The 18562-nt window shown below is 35.0% G+C and overlaps 1 protein-coding gene across 1 annotated transcript; it reads left to right on the top strand.

The window, feature by feature from the left end:
- Nucleotides 1-1276: 1276 nt before the first annotated feature.
- On the top strand, nucleotides 1277-14611 carry LOC111059121. The gene is made up of 2 exons (XM_039423802.1): nucleotides 1277-1694; nucleotides 12187-14611. The coding sequence occupies exons 1-2, from the start codon at nucleotides 1562-1564 to the stop codon at nucleotides 12933-12935; spliced, it is 882 nt and encodes a 293-aa protein (XP_039279736.1). The 5' UTR covers nucleotides 1277-1561; the 3' UTR covers nucleotides 12936-14611.
- Nucleotides 14612-18562: the final 3951 nt, after the last annotated feature.

Genomic DNA, 18562 nt, shown 5'->3' with positions numbered 1-18562 from the left:
TGTTTTATGTGCGAATGAAAATATTCAATGCACTCCCAATTAACATTAGAGAAATTGAGGGCTTGGAGGAGATCGATAGAACATTATTTTAAGAATTTCTTATTGAATTATGCCTATAAAAGTTAGCATAAAAGGCAGACTTCCTTGAAATATTATTCTTTACTCAAGAATGTTACGAGAAATTTGTCATTTTCTTTTCCCTAGGGCGGAAAAGAAAACTTTTTTTGGCCTCTTTCAACCTCCATATGAGGTCCGATTACAACAGCCCATTACGGTCCATCACAAACAAGAAAATCTATAGTATCATAAAGTTTGGAGAGGTCCACATTAAAATAACAGTGGAGAGAGATAGGAGAACAGCTTTGCCGATTCACTGCCTTCTATAGAGGATAGTTGATACCGGTATAGACATATCTGATGTAATATTAACTGTTCATTCTTGTTAAAAATATTCAATTATACTATTTCGCCAAGAAAGTACATTATTTTTAATGATTTAATAATACATGTTCATAATTCAAACATGAACAATGTTTATAAACATAAATGTTCATAATTCATAAACAAGTCAGCCACTTGTTTCAATTCTTTTAATATTGTATTAATAAATATTATGATTTCTCCATGGTGTGTGTGTGTGTGTGTGTGTGTGTGTGTGTGTGTGTGTGTGTGTGTGTGTGTGTGTGTGTGTGTGTGTGTGTGTGTGTGTGTGTGTGTGTGTGTGTGTGTGTGTGTGTGTGTGCTGGTTTGTGTGTGCATGTATGGAATGAATTAAGATAATCAAATATAATTAAGATAAGTATTTTCATTTGAGTTTATAGATAAGCAATTTAAGTTGAATTCTGAATGTATTTCACTCCTGTTTGCAGACAAGATTTTTCTCAAGCAAACAGTATTGTATTCAATGATCTGTAATATCATTTGTGTAACGGAATTTGTTATGTAAATGATGTCAATGAATAAAACTCTATTTGATTTGATAATTTAAACTTTATAATTGTGCCAATTATGTTTCTACATTCTTGAAAGACGATCTGCCAACGTTGCGGGGCTAGAAAAGGATAGCACTCTCTGCTTTGTTGAATGATAGCAACATCAATGTTAATCAAATACTGCCATTATAACGTGGACATCACTATAAGGAGAGTACTTTTTTGGATCAGCTACCACATATTAATAGTAATACGTGGCGGAAAAATTAAATTTTTGTTTCAGAGCAAGCTTGCACAAGCTGGTGGGGATGAGTGTGAGCCGCAACAGCAGACGTGTCACAACTTTTTTCTATGACTTTCCAAATTCTGTTTCTATCTGCACGCTTGCGCCACTATGATACTTGCGCAAGCGTGCATCCGATGTGATCGTAGCCTGCAAGTTGACCTTGTCAGTGGCTGCTCTGCTTGCATGCAGTCACGGGCTAGCGGCCTGCGCCGAGCCACCGCAAGTAGTGCACACTTGCTCCTAAACAGCATTCACGGCGCACGCGTGCATGTTTTCAGTTGGATTCTGAGCATCAAGCAATTACAATACAAGTATTATTTGTGATCTGTTTATCTCTGCTACAATGGATATTTTAGCGTTAATTGAAGCCGTGAGAGTGAGACCAGCCATTTGGAATTCATCTGTAAAACTGCACAGAAACAGGGACCACGTACTGCAACTCTGGCATGAAATCTCAAACGAGCTCAACATTGAATGTAAGTATGTTTATGATTGTAGCCACTGACATCAAAGTATTATCACTGATGCTACTTTAACTCACAGTAGGGGTATTCGTATTTACGATCTTTGACATCTATCTCGTGCTATCTCATGATTTCTGTTATTTGATCAGAACTCAGTTTCAAGTGGAGACAAGAGAAGTTCATTGAAAAATGAAACAGCAGCTGAGAAAGCATGCAATGCAGGTTTAAGTGAATATTAACTCGTTTCAATATATTACCTGTTATTTTCATTGAAACGGTGGCCACATTGCTTTCAGTCATTTTTCAGTTTTGAAAATAAAAAGTGAGGTTATAGTTGGAGACATTAGTGTAACAGACCGGAGTGTGTGAATGGCAACACCGCACGCACGCAAGAGGCGATGACTGCTCACTTTAGGTGACGTGTAAGCTATTCACGGATTTTCAATGGAATAATAATAATATAATCTAAACCCTCCAAACTACTACTGCGACTAGTGACCCCCTGGGTTGGAGGACTCGTTTATGAACAGTTGTAATAGTCTTTTAAATTCTCAACTTGTAATTACGCCGAGTTGATAAAAATTATGGCTACAGCTTAATATTTCTTTTACAAGGATAATTTGACAGTAAGTCTCATTGGGGATCTTATTCCAATTGAATAACTACTTTTCTGTACTTCAAAATGTTTGTTCCCCCCTCTTGGATACGCCATGAAGAATCCATTTAATTTTTTTATGGGAAGGTGGTCATGTTATAAACGAATGAAGAATTCCAAGAAAAATGAATGACAGAAACTGCACATCAATATGGACAATATCTCAAACCGTTTCAAATATTCACATTTTGAAGATACTAATAAATCATACATTAATAATAATAAATAATAATAATCATTGCGTCTACAATGAATAAATAAGTAGACTACATTGAAAATCTAAAAAATCCAAACCTTCTCATTTCACTTTCTCAACAATTAGTGAACACTGATGTATCATATTATAATTTCTGTTTATATTTTTATATCTGGTTATCTATGTTCAACGGATCTCGAAAACGGCTCTAACGATTTTCACGAAATTTTGAACATAGTAGGTTTATGATATAAAAATTCGATTGCATTAGGTCTCACCCTTGGGAAACTCGCTGAACGACATTAAAAGGATAATTTATCCTTGGCTGAAATAGCTGATACTTTCGTCGTCTGTGGATAGTAAAAAGTGAGCGAGTGATTCTGTGGAGAATCAAAATATCGCATCCCCGAAATTCCTGAGGTGACGTATAGCCAGCTGTAAAATATTAACAGGATCATTTTAGAGAATTGTGTTCTGTTTATCTATATAAATAAACATCGAGCCTCAAATTTTGACATTCAATAACTTTTTTATGTGTGCACCGAATTTGATGATTTTTTTTAGTTGTGTTTGTTATGTTCAGGAGCAGGATTATGGACTATCAAATTTATGATCCGACTTCAGGACTCTTTCCTTCGGTCCTTCAAAGTTTACATGTGATCCTTATGGGAGGAAATCTGTGAGCTGACCACACACAGAAATAAAAATCAGCTGTTATAATCATTGCGTGTCATCCAACAGCCGTCGGTAGATTTGTTTTTCTATTTTCTTTCTTCTGATTGACAAAATTTTAAAAATATCATTGAAAATAATGCCGCTGTAAGAACGACGTCCAAACTTGGGTCGTAGAACTCGAAATTCTGTAAATTTAGAATATGCACGGGAAAATCAGCAGCAAGGAGATATACCATTCAATTTCCCATCAAGCTGCATTCAACTCTATCTCAAAATATAAAAACTGCACAACTAAGTAAGCACATAGGGAGTCCGTATTGAGATATAAGTCCATATTAAGATATAAATGTAGATACTGATTGTTGGATAATTTTCATAAAAATATAGTGCATGATTAAGCTCAGGCTAAGCACACCTGAGGAGGCGCGGCTTGGTGATACAAAGTGTTGATCTTATGGAGATTGCCTTATGATACCGTTCAACCCCATGCCCGATTCAGTGTGTGTGTGAGTTCTTCCATTCAAACCAATAAGCAAGAAGCACCTGGATGCAAAACACCGCATCGCGCCTCTTCAGGTGTGCATCCAGCTAAAGTTTTACATGAGTTGCATGGCGGTACAAAGTTCGCTGTGCCAGCTAGTCAATAAATAAGAATAACGAGCAAAGCTCGGTGCCCCAATACGGCTGATAGTCATGGAGAACCAACCGCAAAATCAGTTAGACAACACACTGGAGGCTATGGGAAAACCTCCAAAACACGAAAATTTTACCCCCCTGGCCCCCTAGAGACCACCAAATTTGTTCGACATTTGAAATCAGCCTCGCACAGAAAATTCGATAGGAGCTTTTTTGTTCAGCTCCCGGAGATAAGCATATGGCCATAGCTAAATTTCAACCAAATTCAAATGACGACCCGGAGAATTGAGTTTTCATCGAGAATTTGAAGTTTTCCCAAATATGAAAAATTCTCTGTCAAAACTATAAGATCGCTGTGAAAACTGAACACCAAATCTGTTGCATACTACACTGGAGACTACGGGAAAAAAACATCCAGACCTTCCAAATTCTTCTCCAGGGCACCCCTGTACCCCCCAAATATTCGGGTCACATTTAAATTGTATTAATAATTTTGATTTCTCCATGGTGTGTGTGTGTGTGTGTGTGTGTGTGTGTGTGTGTGTGTGTGTGTGTGTGTGTGTGTGTGTGTGTGTGTGCGTGTGTGCGTGTGTGTGTGCGTGCCTATTTACACACATATATCCATACATGCATTACAATGCTGTATTTAGACAAGGTAAGCTTAGTGCATAATTATATATCTATGCTTCGCTACGGGAATAAGAAGATAAGATTATTTTTGTGAACCTTTTATAATCTAAATTCTACTAAAATTGTTATAATCGTTTTTGAGATTGGGCCACAACTGGGCATGAAAACTATTGAGTCAAATCATTAGATTAATCATTGATGTGTTGGAAGTGCTCTGTAGAATAGTAGTCCAATTGCAGCGAATTTTATAGAATATTGAGCAGGGTTCAAGAGTCAACCTTGCCTTTATTCATTGGCAATTAATATTTCCTGTTGACAGTTATCAAATTAGCAGTGATCATGTTATTTTTGTTTTTGCTTGATGCAATTGAAGATTAAATTCCAAATCACATATTAAGTTGATTTGGAATTTGATGACTCTGGTATCCACAGATCTCTTGATTATTCTGGAGTTTTTGGCATAGCCTGTCACTTACTTTTCGTATCACTTATTCAAAAGTGTAAAAGCAGCCAATCCACTGATTCTTTCTTCCATCGAAGTCCATTCATACATGAGAGTCCATTCATAATAGTTAGTATACATTTTTTTATTGTGACTGATTTCTCATGTCCTAAAATTTATTATCATAAATATTGAAGTGGGATCATTTTAATGTGAATTTGCATAAATCTGAATAGAGTTCATTCACTTTGATTATTGACTACCATTATATGATTTCTTTCTTTGATCTTAGCTAAAACCAAGAGCTTAGGGATGAAAATTTGGATGTAAACTAAAATCTAGCTTAATTTTATTTTTATCCAAATTGACAACTTTAGTATTTACTTGTGATCTATCTATATCAATAGGTTTGTCTTGTGTCATGTAATGACATCATAAAAGGAAATAGGAGCAGCTGATGGAATATTATGTTTTTTTTATTCAGTTTTTAGCTGATTTTGAAACATGAAAATATCTGGCCCAGTAGCACAAAAGCCTTTTCAATTTCTATCGGGATTAAATTTCATGAGAATTGATCAGAGCAGGCTTTTTTTTAATAGAAGGCTTCTCTTATTGGTTCTTGTGGTATTCAGTCCGGAATAGGAATTAACAGTGCAACTGGCTCTCTCAAGGCCATGGCTGCATACAAACATAGAGCAACAGAGGAACCAATACAACAGAAGCTGAAGAGATTAGTTGCATTTCTATCGCCTTACAATGAACATTACCATTCATTACATTACATTCTTCTACCATATGTTTGGAGAGATCGATTATAAATTTCTTTTGCTATCATCCGGTCATTTTCTGAACCTATTATACCAGATGTTCCAAGAATACTACAATGTTTTAAAAAAATAAGGTTGCCAAATTTGGTAACTCAACTACAGCTATTATAATCTTTTTCATTTGCTCACACTATTTTACGTTTTCAACAGACTATGGAAAACTTTTTTCTGATCAGCTGCTTCTTTAGGGACCAATAATCCTTTCTCAAGTTGAGACCTGTTCCAAAATAATGTTTTTTGTCGCAAACCCACTAGATTCCTGATTTAATCAAAATCGTTAGAGCCGTTTTCGAGATCCGTCCAACATACATACATATACACAAATACACATATTCAAACAGAAATTGCTTACTAAGTATAATTGACTTCAATGATTATGATTCCATTCAATGAGAGCTCATTTTACACTTCCATTCCTTTGGTAAAACAAGCAATTTTTGAGAATGGAAAAAGCGCCTTACTTCTATGAAGATATTAATTTCTACATTAGGAAAAGAAACAACAGCTATTTGGCCATTTTAATAAATAACCCCTTTCTTTCGCCCAAGTTAAATTTTGGCCGAATTTCCTCATTCTTTGCAAACAGATTCCACAACAGACACATCCATATACCATACTGAATTTTTAGAATCTCATCAAAATTGTTTAAGCAGTTTTCGCGATCGGATATACAAACAAAATTAGTCTTGATAGAATAGGATCAATTGATAGAAGCAACTCCCGTCATAAAAGTTTGTTTTATCTTCTATATAATAAGAGAGAGTAGGGTTGTGTTTGTCCTTGTGTTCGTTTGTTTACATCAAAACATGTCAACCTGTGGATTGCATACCGGAAAAAGGGGAATGATTTAGATCTCCAAATTTTGCACATAGATTCTAAAAATATCAATCTGGTGCACCTGGAAGCCCAAATTTTAATTTTCCTTCTAGACCTGAACATGGCGTGGGTCTCATTTTGAGTAATGAAGTAACCAAATGTGTGAAAACCTTTACACCTATATCAGAAAGAGTGGTACTTATTCAAATGAAAGCGAACCCAGTTGATATAAATATTATTCAAATATATGCCCCCACACTCGATAAAGAAGATGAGGAAGTGGAAAATATGTACACAACAATCAATAACATATTACAAGGACTGAGGAAACATGAAATTAATATTGTAATGGGTGACTTTAATTCAAAATTAGGAGAAGGTCGCACGTCAGATGTTGTTGGACCATTTGGATTGGGGGACAGAAACAAAAGAGGTGATATGCTTGAGGAGTTTGCTTCATTAAAAAATTTTGTAGTGATGAACACTTGGTTTAAACTCCCACCAAGAAGATTGTATACCTGGAAGTCACCTATGGATAAACTGGGAAATGTGGTCAGAAATCAAATTGACTACCTGTTACTTAATAAGAGGTTCAGAAATAATTGTCTGTCCCTCAAAACTTATCCAGGAGCTGACATAGGATCCGATCATTGTCCCTTTATAGGTACATTTCAATTGAAATTTGAAAAGGTCCAGAAAAAGAGAACGCTGAACTATGACTTGCAAAAATTGAATGTCCCATTAGTTAAGGAAGCAGCATCAAGAATGCTCCATGCACAAATCCAACAAAATGATTGTGATAATGTTGAGACAGAACTCAAAAAAATTCAGAGAGCTGTAGAATCTGTTAAGAAGGAGCTATTGAAGCCAGAAAGAATCAAGAAGAAATCTTGGATGACAACAGAAATTTTGGACTTGATGGAGAAAAGAAGGTTGAATAAAGGAAATGTGACAGAATATAAACGAATACAATACATTATAAGAAAGGAAATTAGGATGGCAAAGGAGAGGGAACTACAGGGAAATTGCTGTGATATCGAATACCATCAAAGCAAGCATGATGATTTCAACGTTCACAAGAAAGTCTGCAAAGTAATAGGAAAAATTCAATAAAAAGAATTGTAAAGTTCTGGTAAATGAAGCAGGATAATTTGTACTCTGAGTTTATTTTTCGAGAAGCACCCAGTGATATGGAAGAAGGAATCATGATAAATGGTGCAAATTTGAATAATATACGATATGCGGATGATACCATCATGTTTGTAGATAGTCTTGAAGGATTACAACAGTTGATGAACAGTGTAACAAGAATAAGCTCACAGTATGGTTTAGAAGTAAACACAAAGAAAACAAAACTTCTGATAGTGAGTAAAGAGAACATTGCTGGAGCCAGCCTTTACATCGATCAAGTTAGGGTAGGAAGAGTGAAGCAGTACAATTATCTAGGAACAATTATTAATGAGAAGTGGGATAACTCTCAAGAAATCCGGTGTCGCATCGAATAAGCCCGTTCAGTATTTGTTAAAATGAGTTCATTCTTCAAATCCCACAATTTGTCTTTAGAAATGAAGCTCTGACTCATGCGTTGCTACATTTTCTCTGTTTTGCTGTATGGTGTGGAAACCTGGACTCTGAACAAAGAAATCACCAGGAGACTTGAAGCATTTGAACTATGGCTTCACAGAAGAATTTTGAGGATATCTTGAACACAAATGCAGAAGTACTACAGCACATGAGAAACGGAGCAGAGTTGTTGAACACCATAAAATGCTTGAAACTCAAATACCTCGGACATATAATGAGGAACACAGAAAGGTACGGGCTACTCCAAGAGATCCTTCAAGGCAAGATAAACAGCAAGAGAAAACCGGGTCGAAGAAGAATATCTTGGTTGGCTAATCTGAGGAAGTGGTTCGGTAAAACATCAGTAGAACTCTTCTGAATCGCAACCAACAAAATGAAGATAACCATGCTGATAGCCAACATCCGGAACGGATAGGCACTTAGAAGAGTTTGTTATATTGTTCAAGGAATATTGCTTGGCTTCTATCTATCTTCTATCTATATATATAAAAGCGAAATGGCACTCACTCACTGACTGACTGACTGACTGACTGACTCACTCACTCACTCACTTGCAGAACTAAAAATCTACCAGACCAAAAACGTTCAAATTTGGTAGGTATGTTCAGTTGGCCCTTTAGAGGCGCACTAAGAAATCTTTTGGCAATATTTTAACCCTAAGGGTTGTTTTTAAGGGTCTAAAGTTCGTCTTTTGGAATGTATATACTTCTTATTCTCTTATATTGAAAAATGTCCATACCATATGTTAATATAGAACTATAATCTAGAGAGAGTACCTCTTCGAAACAGTTGTTAACTGGTAACTAAATTAATAATTTTGTCAGGTTGGCATTAAGTTGAGTTGACTTTGTTAGGTTGCCATCAAGTTGAAGATTGAAATGCATTTATCGCGGAAAAATTGATTGGGCACTGCTACTTCAATCAGAGCTATTCCTGGGCATATTTTTATATTACTAGCCGTCAGGCTCGCTTCGCTCGCCATATCCGTTTAGCCAGACGTTTAGTCTGGACCCCCAACTGGATCGTCCTAACATATTATAAAAATGCTGAAATGAAAAATGCAGGCGAGCGAAGCGAGCCTGCTGATCTCATTCTTGGATGATCCAGTCGGGGGTCCAGGGGGCGGAGCCCCCTGGCTAGACAGATATGGCGAGCGTAGCGAGCCTGACGGCTAGTGTGGATATAAACTATGATGTTGCTTATCTGAATAGAGCATAATTATATTAGAGCAGCTGATTAGAAACTTGGGTGAACGTGAACAGTAAAATAAAATTAGTAGAATTTATGGTGATGTTGTGAAATCTCTCCATAATAAGAATGATGCAGAGTTCATCCACTTCTGCCAGAAAAGTAAGCTACTGGATGTATTAGAGGTCATTGAAATCCACAAATTGGAAAAGGATAACTCAGTCACAAGCCTGAATGAACAAACCGAATTTGTAAATTGTAGCATAAGTAGAATACCACCTATAAGTTAGATTTACAATTGCTTAACAATATCCTACAGCTTTTAAATTTGAAGTGCTTTAACTTTAGTTTATCATCCCATTATAGTCAAGAATAATCTTTCACTGATTAGAAGATGGTACAATAGTAGTATGTTTGTTCTTTTCATAACTAGTTTAGAATAATCATGTTCAAATTTCTCCCAATAGTAATTATTAGACCTGTATAGAGTATAATATACGGTATTTTGTTCAAGTATAATGAGCACCAACACATTTCAACATCAATTTTATGAGACTTAATTTAGGTTTTGGCTGCAGCCCAACTTTATATTATATTTCCAATATTTCTGCTCATTGTAGGTTTTAGTATGAATAGGCACGCATAACCATTAGCCATAAACTCGATAAAAGTTTAACAGATTAAAGTAGTCTTGATCAAACAAACCTTGTTTGAATTGTATACTTCCATTTTATTCTCAAGTTCCTCATTTTTGTAAGTAATGAGCTATTGTAGCCTATATGGCCATTCTGTATATTTTCCATCTTTTTTCTCAGGGTTTTCTGGTACATAATATAATATAACCATTATAGGACTGTTGTATTGAATTTAGGACATTGGAATTCAACTCATTATTATCATTGAAATTTGTGTTAAACTTTATTTTGCTGTAATTTTTGAAAGTTTTGAAATATAACCTTTCAAGTAAATTTTTCTCAAATAGTCTATAGTTTGTCAAGCCAAATGCCAAAGACATGATAGACAGCCTCCAAGTCAGAGACAGAGTAACAGCTGGTCTGTATAGAGTGGCCATTTCAAAAAAAAAATCATCCTTTCATTGAAAGAAAATTTAATTTTACCTAGAAAATGATTAAAAAGGTGTATATATTTTAATATTATGTATAATATTCATTACTTTCATTACTTTAGTTATAAATATTGCCACCCAATTATTTAGGAGCTCTAGACTACTAAGATTAGGTTAAGAATGTTTCTGTATCCTCATTCCTCAGCACAGCTGATGATGCGTTGGTTAACTACGTGAAACCATGTTTCTGTGTGTTTCACTGAACCGCCCTTAAAACCCCCCTCCCATAAAAAACCCCAAATTAGGGAGTTTAGGTAATATATTGCTTAGGTCTATGATGATTCGTTAAAAGGCTCTTCACCTAGCTCTTTCCTTAAACTTACCTCTGTTTTGGTGGTTGTTACATGGACTTACTTTTCATTACACCACCATGAGTTCATTTGTACTTCAATTATTAATATACAAGCTCATTCTTTGGAAATGAAATCTTCTTTTCTTTTTTACTAATATATTATTTCTCAAATCCTGGAAGGATGTAAACTCCATGATTGAAACATTGAAATGATAGGTTACTTGGAAATCATAACCATGTGACCAAAAACCTCCAACACCATAATGCACATGTAAATAGTGGTAGCCGCTCATGTGCGAATGTTTACAGTCATAAAAGGCGATTGGGCGGGCGAAGCCCGCCTCCCAGCCTGAGCGCGAATCGCGGAGGCTGCTAACCCACCCTACTGGGGGTGCCAAGCGCAAAGCGCAAGTTATTATATTAAAGCTGCAAATGATAAAAAATTCACAGCCAACTCTGTTTTTTTTCTGGTAAAAGTGATCACATAAATTCAGTTAGAGGGCACACTGGAGGCTACAGGATAACCTCCAAATCTGGAAAATTTTACCCCCCTGGCACACCTGGGACCCCACAATTTCTTTCGACTCATTTAAATCAGCCATGCAAAGAAAAATTGATGGATAAATTTTTGTTCAGCTCTTGTTCAGGAAAGGTCGTTTTCAAGAGTTAGTAAACATCAATGGTAACTTATACTCACATATTTAACACTTTGGAGTGGGGTACATATTTCAGCAATTACTATTTGTGATATTAGGTTGCAGACAGAGCATAGAATGTAAATATCGGGGGACTGAGCTTCGCTATGGAGTACAAAAGCATAGAAAATTTATAACGTAAGATGAAATTAACCTATACTATTAAACGAGCAAATTGCTCCCTTAATATTATAGGATTTATAATAAATTATTGTTCCTTCTAGCTTTTTATTCAATAACTGTACCACTACGGTACTACAATAACTGCTATATTGTTTTGTAATATTCTATAATAATGTACCTGACGATCATAATGTATTAGTCAAAATACTCTTATATAATATTAATTTGTTGAAATATTTTCTGCCGTAAATACATCTCAAACAGCTAGGATATTCCTATAGTGAGGACCACGTTATAATGGCAGAATTTGATTAACAGTGGAGTTGTTATCCTTATCTGTCATTCGAAAAAGTAGATAGCGTTATCCTTTTCTATCTCTATAACGTTACCAGATCGTATTTCTACAATATAATTAATCAACAAAATATTTAATCTCAACTATGAAAATCTATTATTCAATCATTGTTAAATGTTTTCAACGAATAAAAATAAATATGTTTGATTACGGTTCAAAACATGTTTTCAAGTAAATATATTCTCATGTATGAATTTTCACTACACACATACTACTAGTGGAAATCAGAAATGTATTATGCTCGTCTTCTTGTTGTCTGTGCAGGTGGTTTCGCTAAAAAGAAATGGAGGGGCCTGCGTGAAAATTACCGAAAGGAGCTACATAAACAGCGAAGCGCAACTAATAACTGGAAGTCCTCATGGGCACCCTTTGACGATTTATTTTTCCTTCAAGACCAGTTTATTTCACAAAAGACTTCGGAAAACGCGGCTTATGGTTTGTTTGAAAACTCTATGCAACTCAAATCAGTAACTTCTGAAAATGAATTTGAATCAATGGACTACCCTCCATGTGTGACAATTAAGTCTGAAAACAAGGAATTAGAAACACGTGATGGATGTGATTTGGAACCCTCAGTAGCCAGTACTTCAACAGCTAAAACTCCTATGAAAAACGTTACGATGAACAGAATTGATAAACAGCTAATCTCGAGTAACAGAAAGTCTCTAAACTTAAATGAGATGAACAAAAAACTCTTGACCATAATGCGAGATATCAAAATGTTGAATGAAAATCAGGTTGAAATAATTGACCAACTTAATTCATCTTCATCGAAAATTGGACAAGGACAAGAACTTCATGATGCTGACTACCACTTTTTGATGAGCCTTCTGCCCTCGATGAGAGCTTTACCACGAAACAGTAAACTTTTTATAAGAAGAAAGATTGAGAAAACAATTCTTGACGAATTACGCACTACTAGCAGGCACATGACGACTCTGCCCATATTGGACTCTAGTTCGGAGTCTGCTTCTGCAGCAAGTGTTGATAGTGTCAGCATGCAGTCAAATTAATGTAGAAGCAAATACGAAAATCAAGAGTCCTAACAAATAATTTATCAAATGTTATTCAGAATATGTTTAGATTGCTTTGAAGGGTAAAGTTACATTTAATATTCTATATTTTTATATGCATATGTTAATTTCCATTTTTTCAGCTTCTACTTGAACCAGATGAGTTCTTGAATTGTTTCTATTTGATAATGTTCATCAGTAAGCATTGGAAACCAGAGATGTACTATTCAAACCCTAGCTAGTTGAAGCTAGTTACTTTGAAGTCCATCAGTCAGCAAATCGCCAGTTAATGACTAAGCATTGTAAACCAGAACTTTGCGCTAATTATATGAAGATTATTTTATGATTGATGAATTATCTTCAATTTGAATATCTCTCTTCAAGACTATTTGATAGCGGAGACAGACCGTGGAAAAGTGCAGTCTGCAGTGTTTAAATTAAATAACAAAAAATGAAATAATAAATCAATAAAATAATATTGATAAGTGTAGAAACTAGCAAAACAATACAGCGATTCTGATATAATATGTAATGCAGTCTACCGATGTAAATGGGAATGCGCTTGTGAAATCGTTGCTCAGTGCTGGCCTATAGCTTTGTCCATACCAGGACGCTATAGAACCTGGTATCACAGTGTATTACTATATTGTTACCAGTGTCCTGGGTTAGACAGTGATGGCATTGGCGTCCGTTTGCTGCTCTCCCTCGATGCCTTTCACTTCAATTCGACCCAATCCAGGTGAGCGCGCTTACCGGTGTACTGTAGCATTACTATACATTTTGCTCCTACTCAGCTAAACTCTACCCCTGGTGCTTGCTGCTCTACTCTGCTTTGAACCAGTCAGGGTCTAATGTAGCCACATCCTCACCACCCAACTCCTCCCTCAACCCTCACTCACATGTTCCGTCCTGGACATTGCTTCCACATTCACTTAGGTCAGCAGCCATGGTCTGAGTGACTCTGCAATTCTGGCGATTTTATCCTCGTGGATTAACTAGATTGAATATAGGTCCGCCGATATTTAGCTATAATCCTCATTTATGTAATATTGTCTGTGCTAGAAATTCGGAGATGGTCATCTCATTGAATAGTTGACTGATGATTGCAAGTTGAACTTTTTTTGGTTTGAACAGAATAAATTATAAGCTTTCAGATTACTATTCCACTGATCTTATTGTTTTTTATTTAATACAATTTTGTAAGCAAGTTTTTTCAAAGATTGAAAAATGAAATCAAAGCGCAGAAGTTTGCTCTGGCTGTGGCCAAATTGTTTTTCTATTTTCTAATTTTAAATGTATTATTCATTTTTTATTTCATGGAAGTAATCTCCTCAATGTAATTTTGTATTTTAAAGAAATAAAGGTTATTATTATTACAATCTATATAATTATTGTACCTCACGTCCATCTGTAATTGAAACTCCACCTACGGAAGTGAGAATAAGAAGTTATGTTAGCTTTATATAACTTTGTTAACGTTAAATAGATAAGTGACAGACGCTCTATAACCACATTGAACCGATCACAGCCTCTAGAACAAATACTTTTTCTTCCAGTAACTTTGTGCGACATTTGTGTTTTGATTTATTTTTTGTGAATGGATGCATGTGGATAAATCTAAGCGGTATACTATTGTAATATCACAAAACTGTAGAGATTTAACTGTAATGGTGAGTGGAGGTGGTTGTTGGTGGTACGGGGGCGGGGGTGGCCCAGATCTGGTGTAACCTCCGAGAGTTTCACCCCACCTGTCCCCCCAAACCCCCCTCCTCACCACTACCCCACAGTGTGCCCCGCACTTCGACCTCCCGACACAACAGAACAGTTAGCTCTGATAGTCAGTCACCAATCATTATTTCTCATCAGTACCGTAACGCCGAGATGTGAGGTATTTGATATCCCTCAGTTTGTACTGTAGTGTGCTACAATTTCCTCCATCCGTATCTGATGCTTGTCGATTTCACGTTTTAGGTCAACTCGCAATGCCTTCTTGAATCTCGCTGATGAATTCATCAACTTGCTGCACATGGATGTACACCAGAAGCTGTTAACTAATATACATGATCAATTCCATAGATAGAAATTTTGAATGGAAAAAACTTCAAATTGTCCAGTGCGTAAACTGAAGTTTAGACTTATAATCTAATAACAAAAAAGTATTTGTATCTCAAAATTTATAATTCAGTTTTATAATCAAATTTTTATTATCACAGATTCAAGCTGTCTTTATTCAATATTGATATCCGCCACCTTTACAACATATAAGCATAGCTACTAGACCTGGATGGTATCGTTTTGAGCTCGTACAATGCTTTTAGATGTTTGTAGGTTACTGTGTGAATACTACTACTGTTGTATTCAAGAATGATCCTATTATTTAGTACTCGTAAGCCAAGATATACAAATCAATAAATTGAATCACACTGTTCATGATTAATCACTTCATGAGCTAAATAGACTCTGTGTGCATTAAATAGGTTGGCAAGAAATAAAACTAAAAATTGCTTTTCCGATAATCTCAACTTCTACTGAGCTAAGCATTACCTGGATTTATTAGTATTTTCATAAAAATCAATACAAGTAAACTCAGTGAGCGAACTAAAACTAGTGACCCTCTGGGTTGGAGAGCTCGCTCAAGAACTGTTATATTGTAATCTTTGTAACTCGCAACTTTTAATTATAGTGAGTTGATGAGAATATTATGGAAACAGCAAAATATTTCTTTTACAAGAATAATTTGAGAGTAGGTTTCATTGGGAATCCTATTTGAAATTAAAAATTACTCTTCAAGAATTACTTTGTCTCTTTAACATTTAAGACCCTCATATTAATCCATATTAAGTTTTTGAAATGAGAAGGATGTCATGTGATACATGATTTTGATACAGAGTTTCAAGAGAAAATAAATGGCGAGAACCGCACATATCAGTTTGTTGATGTCAAAGTTGTAAATTATGTTGAATATTAACCACCTGAGATCATGTGTCAGCACATGGACGCAAGGAGCACAAGGACGAATGTCTGTGTCATAGCTTCCGAATAGCTTCAGCTTATGTTATTAATGAATGAATGAAAAACTGTAGTAATTGCATGCAATGAATTCTTCAGCTGACTAAATCATAATAATTTCTTTTCTTATGCACTTCAATGTTATTTTTAAATCCTGAAAAATTCGAAGAAGTGAGTCAATTTTGTTGTCCAAAGAACTTAACCTGTTAAAAGGTTTCAAGGTTTCAAAAATTTGAAGCTGATTGATGAAATAATGTGTCAGCGCATGAGGGTCTGTCTGTGTTATAGCTTCCAAGTAGCCTAAGCTAATGTTATGAATGAATGAATAAATGGAAAAACTGTTATAATTGCATGCAATGAATTCCATCCATGTTATTAGACTATGCTAATTGAATCAGAAAGAATGCATGATTTTGTATTGCCTAACATAGAATAACCAATGGTAGCCTTTATATTTCATCCATGTTATTGGACTATGCAAATTGAATCAGAAAGAATGCATGATTTTGTATTGCCTAAGATAGAATAACCAATGGTGGCCTATATATTTCATCCATGTTATTAGACTATGCTAATTGAATCAGAAAGAATGCATGGTTTTGTATTGCCTAACATAGAATAAAGAATAGTAGCCTTTATATTTCATCCATGTTATTAGACTATGCTAATTGAATCAGAAAGAATGCATGGTTTTGTATTGCCTAACATAGGATAACCAATTGTAGCCTATATATTATAACAAATTATCTTGAATAGCAAGCAAAATCGCTTAATGAGAAGATTTTATAGGTCTCTAGCAAACAGCTGCTTTGTTATCGCCGGGTGCAATAGCAACAAGTGAGAGATCAGATAATAACGGGTATCCTGGCTACAATTAGAACAGCCAAATAGAAAAGAATTTTTTTTGCTATTCATTGAATTATAGAATATTAAATAATGGAATTTTGAGGTTAGGATATAATACTTACTGGTTGGCAACCTAAATAATTGGTCAAGCAATTTAATAAAAATATATAAAATAAATAAAAATATTACGGAAGTATGATCATAGAGAATAGGGGTAGATCAGAGCCCACTTGCTTGTCAGATGTCACCATGGAACGCCACCAATTTTTTAGAGCACAAGTCCGTTTTTTATTTATAATTGTACGTTTGAAAGATTTAAGTTTGAATTCAATAAATAGTTTTCATAAGACTTAGTGAGGCCGTATTAAGGCGTAAGTCATACATATATTTATTTATTCCCTTAGAGAGGACGACTTTGGCCCCCAGAAAACCCAAGATGATGGAAAATTCGGATTGCCATCATCATATTGTGAATTTCGGCACGTGAGTTATAGTTAACAAGAAATATATTTTTCGCCACACTTGGATGTAATGAGCTGGTTTACGTGCATCATATGGAGGCCGAAAGTGATTGTTTTCCGACCAGGCTGGTAAAACTTTACGGCCCTAGGGCTGTAAAATGACCTTGAATAACAGCGGTTCGTGTCCAATCTCACAAATCATAGAGAGATAATCTCATAACGACTGTAATAATCCATATAACTATGTATCGTGAATCACGGTATTATGTCTATAATATATTTTATAAATTACTGTTTCATAATTAAATATTCATAAATAGCCTCAACAATATAATGTTGGCTGCATTGTCCATTGTCAGAAAGGTACGTATCGCTAGTATTTAAAAGTGAAGAATCGAATTTGAAATCAAAGTACAATAATTGTATCAATATTTAAAAGTAATAATAATTATTAACAATTATTGTTTCTTTTTATTATCGAATTCCACTTCTTAATGAAATACAATCAACAATAATAATAAGAAAATACAGCAGAGTTCTGAAGTTTAAGGTAAGCCTACTGGTGAAACTCATCCTTGACTGAAAATTCCTAGTAATTTTTCCGAAATTCATTATTAAAACTGTTAGATAATATTTTTCTTCAATATTAAACCATATAGAGAAAACATTAGGCCCACTCAAGATTGAATCTTCGAATGTTTTCTCTATGATTTTACTATTTTCAGAGCAATATTTTGTTGTGAAAATGCCAGCAAACCGGCTTCAAATTTGCCGCTATACACTATATTATAGTAGTAGCCTAGATACGTTACCTGACTTAATTCAGAGTGAAAATTTTATTGTGAGACAGATAATATATTAATTTTAATAATATAAGTCATGAGCCAAAGTCAGTTGTACGCTTTTTAGGAGTGAAGTAAACTTTAGAAGTCTAGTTTACAGTACAATATTACATGTCTGCTTAGTCCTACGAGTCAGGCCCCTATGCTCAACAATACGCAATGGCCGAGAGCATAAAGGCATAATACATCAGTACTCATAATTCGGTGATTAACATGATCAAGGTTCGAATCTCGGTCAATGACTTTTTTTTTTGTCTATGAATTTCGACTTTTATTAGCTATTTTTTATATTAGTTACCGTACTTACTTTTTTTTTAATTTCAATCATTTTTTTAGATATATTTTGAGTAGTTTGAGACAAAACTGTGAAACATGCAATTATATTAATTTTTTTCATCACATTATTTCAAAATAGTAATGAAAATTCTATTCATCCATTTTTCCATGAGATATTGCACCAGGCGCAAAG

Source organism: Nilaparvata lugens, chromosome 3 (genome assembly GCF_014356525.2).
Source record: "Nilaparvata lugens isolate BPH chromosome 3, ASM1435652v1, whole genome shotgun sequence".
Classification (NCBI taxonomy): domain Eukaryota; kingdom Metazoa; phylum Arthropoda; class Insecta; order Hemiptera; family Delphacidae; genus Nilaparvata; species Nilaparvata lugens.
This window is presented reverse-complemented; position numbering and strand designations above follow the sequence as displayed.